The sequence below is a fragment of the Erinaceus europaeus genome, chromosome 10 (genome assembly GCF_950295315.1).
Source record: "Erinaceus europaeus chromosome 10, mEriEur2.1, whole genome shotgun sequence".
Taxonomy (NCBI): Eukaryota; Metazoa; Chordata; class Mammalia; order Eulipotyphla; family Erinaceidae; genus Erinaceus; species Erinaceus europaeus.
Genome location: NC_080171.1, coordinates 15821989 through 15834038, shown reverse-complemented (window position 1 = coordinate 15834038; position 12050 = coordinate 15821989). Strand labels below are relative to the sequence as shown.

Sequence of the window (12050 nt, the reverse complement as noted above, 5' to 3'; positions counted from 1 at the left end):
AGGGCTAGCAGATAGCAGATAGTCTGCTGAGGGCCCACCTCATAGGCAGGGCTTCCCTGCTGTGTCCTCAAACATTAGAAGGGGTGAGAGAGCTTTGTGGGGCCTCTTGCATCAGAGTAGTAATTATGCTAAGTGACAACTACCAGATGGTTTCACACATGTGGACTATAGATAACTAAAACAGGCACACTTGTAAGACATAATAATAACCAAACTGATCTTGAACTCTGTGAAAACTGTTACTGTCATTTAAAAAAAATATTTTATTTACTTATTTTTTAAACCAGAGCACTGCTCAGCTCTGGTTTATAGGTGGTGCAAGGGGTTGAACGAGGACTTTGGAGCCTCAGGCACAAGAGTCTCTTTGCATAACCATTATGCTATCTACCCCCACCCAGATCTTAAATATTTGTAAAGCAGTGGTAAATCACTTAAATAAAATTTTTAAATGGAATAGTTTGTACTTTTTAAAAAAAAAAAAAAAAAAAGCACCCCCAGCTCCCCACCTGCAGGGGGCTCACTTCACAGGCGGTGAAGCAGGTCTGCAGGTGTCTGTCTTTCCCCTCTCTGTCTTCCTGTCCTCTCTCAGTTTCTCTCTGTCCTTCCCAACAACAATGACAGCAATAACAACAATAATAATACCAACAACAACAAGGACAACAAAAAGGGAAATAATAGCTTCCAGGAGCAGTGGATTCATAGTTCAGGCACTAACCCTGAAGGCAAAAAAAAAAAAAAAAAAAGCATGGGGTGTAGATAGCATAATGGTTATGCAAACAAACTCATGCCTGAGGCACTGAAGTCTCAGGTTCAACCCCCCTGAACCACCATAAACCACAGCTGAACTGTGCTGGGGCGGGGGTAGAGGGGGCATTAATCCCATCTGTCAGAGCACCATCTTCAGCACCAACTCAGCTCCCAGAGGTCACTTTATGCATCTGTATTTCAGTCTATGCCTCTGGAGGTGCACAGACATTCAGACCATAGCAGAATCTCTTAGACCCAAGTCTTTCGTGGGCATCTTTTTTACTAGATGAATTTGAAGCTAGGGATTGTGGCTTACAAGATCAATTTTGTATGTTACCATGTTGTTTGGCCTTACATTTTTCAGAGTCACAAAATATATCAATAAAACCCACAAAGTCCCAAAAGTCAATAGCAGAATGAATCTAAAGATAACTGACAAAAAGGAAATAGTGGAGATAAGGACCAAAATTACTGAAATAGAAAACAAAATTAATAATATCAACTATATCAAGACTTTTTATTTTTACCAGAACACTACTCACCTCTGGTTTATGGTGATGAGGGAGATTGAACCTGGGACTTTGGAGCTTCAGGCATGAGAGTCTCTTTGCAAGACCATTATGCTATCTCTCCCCACCCTAAAACTGATTCTTTAAAAATATTTTATTTTCAAAAGAAAAAAAAACACCTGAAAAGTTATTCAAAGAAAATTAAAAGTTCCAAATAATTAGTGAAATATATTAATATATTTGAAATATAGTATTATTTTAATTATAAGAAAATATTGCAAGAAGAATACTGTATAACTATAACATTTTTGGATAGAGACAGAAATTGAAAGAAAAAGGAGAGATAAGAGAGAATGATCTGGGGGCCCAGGCAGTAGCACATCTGGTTAAGTGCACACATTCCAGTGCACAAGGACCCAAGCTTAAGTCCCTGGTCCCCACCTGCAGGGGGAAAGTTTCACAAGTGGTGAAGCAGGGCTGCAGGTGCCTCTGTCTCTCTCCCTCTCTATCTGCCCTCCCTTCTCAATTTCTCTTTGTCTCTATCCAATAATAAATTTTAAAGAGAGTGAGAGAGAGAGAGACCTGGATCACTTTTTCACAGCTTATGAAGCTTGCCTCCTGTAGGCAGAGGGAATCTAGGGGCTTAAACACGGGTCCTTGCACATTGTAGTGTGAGTGCTCAACCAGGTGCACCAATACCTGGCCCCATAACTAAATTTCAGAGCTAAATCTGAAAACACAGATACAGCAGTTCTCTAGATAACATTCTAAGTCAGTGAAAATGAGTGAGAGACCTATGTGAACTAGTACTGCTAGAGAAACTGACTTGGGCCCGGAGGCGACTCAGAATTGTGCCCTGTTTGCCCTCTCCTACAGTACTCCTCACTCTTTCCCATCTGAGGCCGGCAGAATGACTCCTTCAAAGAAGGGCGTCAAGTAAAGAGGGAGGGCCGTGCTGCCGCCAGTGTAGTCTTAACCCGAGAGTACACCTTCTGCATCGCCAGAGTGTCTACAGAGCAGGCTTTCCTTGGACACGCAGATCCAGAAATTTGCCATGATGCGAATGGGAACCCCAGATGTTAACAGCTGTCTGTACCAAAGGAACAAGCGATGTCCCATGCCGTCTAGAAAATGTAACGAAGATTCACCAAATAAGCTATACACTGGTTAACTGGTCATCTCCTAAAAGCCCACAGTGAATATGCAGGAGAACTAACTAATGACTATAAAACAGAGTTATAAAACTGGGCTACAGAGAGAACTCACTGACGGGTGCCTGCATCGCCTTGCACTGAGCCGCGTTTCTGCCCTCAGCACCATCTGGCAGGTGCTGTGGGGCAGGAGGAAGCTCCAGCTCTCTGATGTCTCTTGCCCTGTATCTATCTGCATAAAAAAGCCGCCAGAATGATGAATTGCACATGCAAAGGTTCTAGCTATACACAGACACCCTCCCCCAGCCACTTTTCTATGGCTGACAACTAAAACGGAGGGCGGTTTAAGATTGATTGATTTATTGGATAGAGACAGACAGAATTCAAGGGAGGGAGGGGAATATAGTAGGAGAACAAAAGATATCTGCAGCACTGCTTCACCATTTGTGAAGCTTTCCAACCCTGCAGGTGGGAACTGGGCCTTGAACCTTGGTCTTTGTTTAAATTAACATCTGCACTTAACCAGGGATACCACCACCTGGCCCCTGGGAAATGGTTTTAATTTATTTATTACTGTTCCTGCAGAGCTGCGGCCCCATGCATGCACAACTCCACCACCCCTGAGCCACTTTTCAACTCAGAGGCAGAGAGAGAAAGAGAGATCACAGCACCAGCGTATTGTGTCACTGTTGAATCCTCCTCCCCCCTACCCAGCCCCCACCTCCAACCACAGTGTTGTGGCACCTCCCCTGTGACTGACCCTTCCAGCACCCCAGCAAGTCCGTGTATCCCTCGTGTGGCCACAATACAGGGCAGCAGTGAGCTGGGCCTTCTCTCTATTTACAATGGTCCACAATCTTACAGAAGGGCTGTATGACCAGTGTGACCTGTGACATCATAATTTCAAATGCAACTTGCAGGAATGCACAGAGAGGCGAATGTTTAACCAGACTTTCCCAACATCTCCATTTATCTACTACTATGAGGACAAACACGAGATTCGGGAGAGAGAACGGAGAATAAAGCGAAAAGTAAAAGGTACGTCACTAGAAGTCTTGTTAGATTCCCTTTGCAAAGGTTCCTAAATTTCTTTTGCACTATCTCTGCCTGCTTTGAAGGTAATTTGTTAGTACAGAAAATATTTTGTTTAGTAATTGCCACAGAAACTGAAACTTTCTTGCTCTCTAGAAAATCAGTCATCCTCTTCAAAAAATCTTTCATTGAAATATATTCACAATAAACATCTTTTTACATATTAATCATTTTAGAAAATATGGGGGGGTGTGCAGTTGGTGGCACACCTGGTTAAGTGCATGTGTTAACCACACACAAGAACCCAGGTTCAAGCTCCCGTTCAAGTCTCTCTCTACCTGCATGGGGGAAGGTTCAAGTCTCTCTCTACCTGCATGGGGGAAGGTTCACAAGCAGTGAAGCAGTGCTACAGGTGTCTCTCTGTGTCTCTCTTTCCATTCCCTTTCCCTCTCAGTTTCTTTCTGCCCTTCAAATAAAAGAAATAAAATTAAAAAAAAAAACAAACATTTGCACTGGGTTTGGTGGGAAAAAATAAAATACTTCTGGACCTGGGAGATAATTCAGCCTATTGGAACACCAGCTTGCATGCCCGAGGCCATGGCTTCAGGCCCAGTACCACCACATACGAGAGCTGAGCAGCACTCTGGTCTGTCTCACACATACCTTCCTCTCTCATTCTCACTCTCTCATAGCAAATAAATAAACTTTTCTTTTCTTTCTTTTTTTTTCTTTCAGAAGAGACAGAGGAGGAGAAAAGTGAGAGAGACACTGCAGCCCTGCTTCACCACTCCTGAAACTTGCCCCTACAGGTGGGAACCAGAGGCTTGAACCCGGGTCCTTGCACTCTGTAATGTGTGCACTCATCCAGGTGCATCACTGTCCGGCCCCAGAAATAAACGTTTTTAAACACATCATCCAGGAGCCAAGTAGTGATGGGCCTGGTAGAGTGCATGCCATGCCCACGTTCAAGCCCAGATCCCCACCTGTATGGGGGAAGCTTCGTGAGCTATAGAGTAGTGCTACCCCCTTCCCCTCTGTGTCCCTCTGTCTCTATTGAAAAAGGGGGGAGGGGAACGGCCACTGGAAGTGATGGAGTCACTATGTAAGCATCAAGCTCCAGTAATAACCCTGTTGGGAAAAAAAAAAAAAGTCTATCCATTTATGTATATGGATTTTAAAGGCTTCTTTGAGGTTTTTTTCTTTCTTGCAATTATTTTTATCCCTTTGTACATCTCTAGTTATTTTCATGACTAAAAAGACTTTTCCTTGCTGAGTGGTTTCCTGGAGCATCCCATAAAAAGTCATTTATTAAAATCGGAGTTCCAGGTCCACAGATTTCTTTGTGGTTTCCTTACTTATTATTGCTCTCTATGGTTCTGTCTCACTTTATCATCTTGTCATTTAAGCCTATTCACTCTATCTCCTTTTTCACTGTATACTTCAAAATGGTTTATCAAGTTACTTTTCTTCCAGGTCAAAATAGTTCTTTATTTTTCAAATTGACCACTTTGTTCTCTGACTCTGCTAGCATTTTTGTTATTCTTTTCTAGATTCTCTAAGCCCAGATCTTTTGCAAAAGGAAAGTAATGGAGGAAAATAATTACCTCTCAATCCCTGCTTATTTTACATACTATATCAATTTTGTTCTTAATTTATAGAGAAACTATAGTACATACAAAAATGATTAGGTGACTAAATTAGAAAAAAAAATACTGAAAACAAATGCATGAAAGTGTCATCTTTGGATTCAAGGATTGTAGACACACAAAAAAAGTGGTTCCCTAAGCTTTCCACAATGAGTGCCTATAACTTTTAAACTCAAAGAAAAACAGTTCGTCTTCATTCTTAACTGACTGCAAAGAGCTCTGTGGTACAGATTCACTTTAAGCCTTAAGTTTATCCATCTGAATTTGTATTTTTGTGCTGCAGTTATAAATAATGACTTGTTTTGCCCAGTATTCTAGAAGCTTTTTGTTGACATCATTCCTGCAGAATACTGCTTTGCACTTCTTCCCTATTTTTTACTGGCCACCTCTTTGATCTGTCAGGATTCAGTTGGCAGATTAGTTCTCATCTCATCACCTGTCATCTACGTACATCATCAGACACTTGTGTGAGGGAGCCAAGTCTGGACAAAATACAGTGTCACATCTGGCACTGACCCCTCTCAAAAACAAGCATGCGTGCACATGTGTGCAAGCTCTCTCCAAACCGGTGATCCCTGCTCTGGTGGAATAACCTGCCCAGTTTGGCATCTGCCTATAAGTACTGTAGCCAGGCTTCATTGTCAGAGGGTAATTGAAATGTCACATGCGACTGTCAAAAGGCCGTTTTATACATCTCGCTTCATCTTATCTTCATGAACGGTCTCGGTCACTGTGGGTACTCAAATTGGCTAGACAGACTATGTCTTTCTTCACAGAGCTAATGACTGCTCTCACTGGCCCTTGTCTCCATTGTTTAACCTAAACTATCGAATAGAATAAATGTCGCAGGTTTCTGAATGTGTTCCCTTTTTAACGATCAGAAATATAAAACTGCAACTGCTTGATTTTAACTTAGTAAGAGCTCTCTGGAGTGTCATGTCACTAAGACTCTTAGATGCCTGGATTCCCTGTCAAGTAAGTTATTTACAGGATTTTGAGAGCTCTACATGGACTGTATAGTTGCTAAATGTGAGAAAATGCTTCTCGTATTTTCCAGAACTCCAGAAAAATGGGGATTTACCAAAGCAGTTCAAGAAGCCTCATGTGGAAACAACAGATAGGAGGCCTCATCACAATAAGAAGAAGACTCATGCCTCATGGAAAAGCAACAAGTGGTCTCATGAGAAGAAGGAAATCCAAAAAGAAGCTGTGAGCAGAAACAGTAAAAAACAGGAGAAGCTCGGGAAGGCTTTCAAGTGTCACGAAGCTGACGAGGACTTTCCCAGGGACCCGAAACTCCAGAAGCCTCACAAGTCCCTTCACCACTCATCACATCACCACAGATCCAGAGGAGACAAGCTGCCCAAAGACAGCAAGCGAGGCAAACACAAGAAAAAGGAGAACTACACGAAGGAGGAGGACAATGATAACTTATTTCTTATCAAGCAGAGGAAAAAGAAGTCTAGGCTGCAAGACAGCTTCTGATTTCGTTCCCAGCATCGTGTGGTCTCCACAACTCCAGAGCCAGTCTGCAGAACTCTGTTGTCTTCGATTATATTAAGCAAACTGTTCTCGCCCATGCCAGAGCTCCTGAAATACAGTTGCTGGGAGAGCTTAGTTCTCTGTGTCCGACAGAGCACTGGGGGGTGGGGTGGGGGAACTGTCCTAGCATGTCTTCTATTTTTACTGGGTTTTTTAAATTATTTTTTAAAAATAAAGCTTATCAAATGTAATTCATCTACAGTGTGAATATGAGAATAAAACTGTTTTGGTGGAAGAAAAATCAACTCTGATATGAAAAATACATGAGATTTTCCCCCCAGCAATCCTTTTTCCTTCCCCTTTTCTTTTTGATTTTTTTTCTCTGCTTTTGTTTTTTTAACTTCATGTTTTTTGCTTTGCTTTGCTTTTTCTTTATTTTGGAAAGGGCACTATACATCTAAACTCAGCTGTTCTTGCTTCTAAAGCTGGTATCAGGAGCTTCCGAAGATCAGATGGTCCCAGGCCGGAAATGAAGGTGCCCTTATCCAAACTTAAAGAGGCAAGAAATGGGACCAGAGAAAACTACAGATAAGGGGCACATTCAGTTTCAACATGGCAAGACATTTCCTGAAACTAGTGAAAAAAGAGTCATCAGAGATTTTCATGTAATTACAGTGAGTTTTTACAGCCACACCTCAATAAGACTGTCATTCAGATATGCAGTAAAGAACATTGCCCAACTTAAGAAATTGTTTTTGTTTTCATGAGACTTAAATACCACAAAACTCTACAGTTTTTTGTACTCATGAATATTTTGTACCTATCGATGCCTAGTATTAGAATAAAAAATAAATGTCTGAAATAAAGTGAAGGTGTCTATTGTATTAAAAGATGATGAGTCTGGGTGGCAGGGGGCCTACCTATCTGGGTTCAGCCAAATGACTAAAGTTAGGAGGACTTCATGTGCTGTGATCAGAATGTACTTTTGCCCAAGTACAAACTTTATGCCAAAATAAAAGCAAGATGGAACTAGTTAATCAGTACAGTTGTATGATGTCAGTTCCTAAATGTGTATTTCACTCATTGTGAAGTGTACAAACTGATATTTACCTGATGGGATTCACTTTCTTATCTTTTTGGGTAATGGGAAGAATTCTCTTGCTTCAAATTTAGTGTTGAGAATAGATTTCCAATCAGGTTCTCTGTGACTGCGTGTGACGGTTCACTATATGTTGGTCCCCTTTACACGTCTAGTCCAAAGGTATAATGACCAGTCGCTGAGCAGGTCCTGTGTCTCCTGTGCCTTCACTTGTGCAGTTGCCTCTGCCCAGAATTCCCTGTTCCACTTACTCCGCTGTGTCCTGGCGCTACAACCTCTTACATGTGAAGTAGATGCTTTACCCCTGAGGGGCACCCCCGGCTCCTATCCTATTCCACTTTTCCCACCCTCTTAGACGACATTAATTTCTCTATCATGAGGATTCTGAATGATTCCTGAGCAATTTAGTCAACAAATATGTGTGTCTCTTTTGTGTCAGGTTGTATTCTTGCTTGTAGTTGACTTAATAAAGAGATATCTCAAACCTCAGAGACTGATAGGCAGATAGAGAAACACAAAAAGGACTGGTAGACAGGTGATGAGTACAGGGATATTTAAGAACAGAAACCATGTCAAGTCAAGGTATGGGGCTTTGAAACAGCAAGGGTGCATCCCTTATTTATTTTCTGGGGCAGCTATCGCCAATTATTAGTTGGCTTAAACAACAGTAAGTCAATCTTTCATAGCTCTTTCATAGCCAGAAATCCAAAATCTATCAGCAGAGCTGGTTCTTTCTTTGATGTTCTAAGGAAGAATCTATTCCCTGCCTCCTAGATTCTGATGGGTGTTGGCAACTTGGTCCTTAACTTGTAGCTTAAATTCCAGTCTCTGCCTCTTTTTCTCCTCTTTGATTCTGTGTCTCTTTTAAGGCCCAGCTTAAATCAGTTTCTCAAGAGTCTTAGTTACATCTGCAGAAATACTTTTCCAAATTAGTTTGCATTCATGGTACCAAAGAGTGAGACCCATGTCTCTCTGGGGGAAATGCTGTGCATCCCATTCAAGAGTTGCTTCTACTGACCTAAACATTTGTCTTTCTTCCCTGAGTTTCTGAGTTATATTTCTGAGTTCTCATTTACACTTTCCTTGCTACTTCAATAGCTTATCATTTCTCACCATTTATCTCATCACTGCTCACCATTTATCTTATACCTCACTTTCTTTGTGAAGTATGTGTTGGACAAATAAGCATCTGAATTAAAAAAAAAAAAATCAGCTATTGGGGCCTAGCAGTTAAGCGCACAGTGTGAAGTGCAATGATCCTGCTTCAAGCCCCTAGCCTCCCAACCGCAGGGGAGTAGCTTCACAAGTGGTGAAGCAGATCTGCAGGTATCTATCTTTCTCTCCCCCTCTCTGTCTTCCCCTCCTCTCCCAGTTTGTTTCTGCCCTATCTAACAACAATATAATAACAACAACAGTGGGGACAAAATGACCTCCAGGAGCAATGGATTCATAGTGTAGACACTGAGCCCTAGTGATAACCCTGGAGGAAAAACTAAGTTAGCTGTCATATTTAGTGACATGTTGCTTCTTGCTTCTTGGTATACCTTAGCAAAAGAGTACTGAAGTAGTGGTGAGCTAAAAAGCCAGACTACGGTGTGCTGAGGAGGGAGCAGGTGTCCCTACCAAGCGATGAAGAGAAGGTATGTCTCTCTACACATTCGACTGTGAAAGATGACTGGCCAGGGGATCTAAGACAGCACACACCTGGCCACATCCAGGGACCCCAGTTATAACCCCTGGCCGCCAGAAAGAAGCACCATGCACAGCAGAACTTCACTAGTGATGGAGCAGTAAAGTCTAGTGATGTCTCCTCCATGTCGGATGGCTGTTCATGTATTCAAGATACACATGTGGTTCCTGCCCATCTGTCTTCAGGGATGAGACAGACCCTGGGCCACTGACTGAGGACTGATAAGGAGCATGCTTCCTGGTGTAGAGTAGGGGCTGTGGACAGAGTAAAAAGATAAAGGCCTGTCATTCTGACCCTTTTCTGTGAGGTGCAGCGTGGGACTTGACACAGGTAGACCACAGTAAATGGATTTCAGTCTCTTGTCACCCAGATCATTCGGTGGCCAGTACTGCCCAAAGAGGAACAGCTAAAGCCTCAGTCAACTGAAAGGGGAGGTTGCACAGTGGCTGGCTCCTTGAGTTCAGGTGGCTTCAAGGCAGGAGAGGGTGGTGAGTGGAGCTCACACTGCAAACTGGAGGTGCAGACTGTTTCCATTTACCAGAGCACTGCTCAGCTCTGGTTTGTAGTCATTGGGAATTGAACCTGGGACCCTGGATGCCTCTGCCATGAAAATCTGTTGAGTTAGTTACTGATGGCGTTATCTCCCCGGCCCAACATGCAGACTTCAACCTGGTGCCGAAAAGCACTTCCTGACTAGACTCTCCAACAGTAGACCAGGCCCCAGGGACCCAGTGGGTCTGTAGCCCCCAGAGGAAGTCAGCCAGAGCCATGATGGAGACTCAGCCATCTACCAGACATGGGGCCGGTGGGGCAGATGGGAGTGCCCGGAAGGTTGAAGCATTCTGACAGCCGTAGAGACAAGAAGTTGCTCAGAATTCACGGCACCCCTCAAAAAAGTCCCGGCTGCTGCTTCCTTTCTTTGCCCTCCCCCACCCCCTGAAATGGAAACCATCTGGGCGTCTTTCTCACCCTTCCCCCAGGGGCCCCCTGAGCTCAGCCAGCCTTGCCTGGTTAATCTTTCTGGGAGGATAACTGGTCAGTCTCGCCTGGGCCTCAGCCTCCAGTCACACTCCACCTCATCACCCACACCCACCCACAGCGGAACCTCAGGGCGCCCCTGGGACCCACCATCATCCTGGATAAGTCATGGGTCAGCAGCCCGCTCTCTTGTACAGCCGTGAATCATCTCTTCCTGGTGATTTGCATGGCATCCCTCCTGCACTTGGCTGCTCGGGAGTTTTCTGGCTTCAATGCAATTAACCTTGGCCGCTCTGGATTCCCCTGCCACCCCACCACAGATCTGGCCTCTGAAGCCTGCCTATCTGTACTCTGGAGTCCTTGATTCACAGTCCTTCCCAGCTCATGTCCAGATATTCAGGCAGCCCCATCTTACAAGGAATGGAGGCTTTCGGCCATGGCTGGACTCTGGAGGTCCTTGCGGCTGTCAGCGCTGCAAAGAGCCTAAATGACTACCCCGTTCCCTCTGGCCCACCATGCTTCACTTCTATTTCACAGCTGGAGAAACTGAGGCCACAACAAGGGAAGGGCCTGCCCACGGTCACACACAACCAGGCCTTGGGGCCCTTCTTCTCCATCCCCTGTCTCCTCTTCCATGCTTCATTGACCGAAGAAGAAAAAAACAATTTCGGGAGTCAGGCGGTAGCGCAGCGGGTTAAGCACATGTGGCACGAAGCGCAAGGACCGGCGTAAGGAACCCGGTTCAAGCCCCCGGCTCCCCACCTGCAGGGGGGTCGCCTCATAGGCATTGAATCAGGTCTCCAGGTGTCTATCTTTCTCTCCCCCTCTCTTTTCTTCCCCTCCTCTCTCCGTTTTCTCTCTGTCCTATCTAACAACAATGAGATCAATAATAACTACAACAATAAAAAAACAAGGGCAACAAAAGGCAAAATAAAAAATTTTTTAAAAGCTTAAAAAAAAAGTTTCTTGGAAACCTTCAACAGGTTAGGAATGAGTGAAAAATGTATTTAGTGTTCAAGTATTGGATCTTAACAGCCTCTTCTCCCCTAGGCTCCTTCTGCTCAGATAACGGCTGTTTTTGAGAAGCTTTGGGCATAAAGGAGCCAGGTGGGAGAAGGGAGAAGAGGGCTTTGCTCCAGACCAGCAGCCTCACACACACCCCTTTGAGAAGGACTCGAAGGGGGGAGGGGGGAGGCAGGTGGTTAAGTGTGCATAGTACTAAGTGCAAGGGTCTGTGTTTGAACCTCGGCTCCCCACCTGCAGGGGAGTCGCTTCACAAGTAGTGAAGCAAGTCTGCAGGTGTCCATCTTCCTCTCTCTATTTCCCCTCCTCTATCAATTTCTCTCTCTCCTATCCAATAAAAATGGGGGGGGGGGAATGGCTGCGAGGAGCAGTGAATTTGAGCGCTGGCACCCAGCCCCAGCAATAACCTTGGAGGCAAAGAAAAAAAGAGAGGGGGCCAGAACACTTCTTAGCTCTGTCTTATGGTGGGGTCAGAAAATTGAACTTGGAACCTCTGGTGCCTCCGATATAAAAGTCTGATGACTAATGGTACAAGGTCTCCTGGACTCCATATTCCCACTATATATTATTTGATACAGCAGAGAGGAGAGAGAGAGACCTGCAGCACTGTTTCACCACTCATGAAACTTCCCCCCTGCAGGTGAGGACTGGGGGCTTGAACTCGAGCCTTTGAGCATGGTAACATGAGTGCTC

At 44.2% G+C, this 12050-nt stretch overlaps 1 protein-coding gene across 3 annotated transcripts in view; it reads left to right on the top strand.

Moving 5' to 3' along the window:
• Positions 1-7427, top strand: part of ZCCHC7 (zinc finger CCHC-type containing 7) — a 208241-nt gene extending 200814 nt beyond the window's left edge. For all 3 annotated transcript variants that reach the window (XM_007524131.3, XM_060199170.1, XM_060199171.1), the window contains exons 8-9: positions 3328-3445; positions 6143-7427. In XM_007524131.3, the coding sequence (XP_007524193.1) occupies positions 3328-3445; positions 6143-6570 (546 nt within the window). In that variant the 3' untranslated portion in view covers positions 6571-7427. The remainder of the gene's footprint in view (positions 1-3327; positions 3446-6142) is intronic.
• The last annotated feature ends 4623 nt before the right edge of the window (positions 7428-12050 follow it).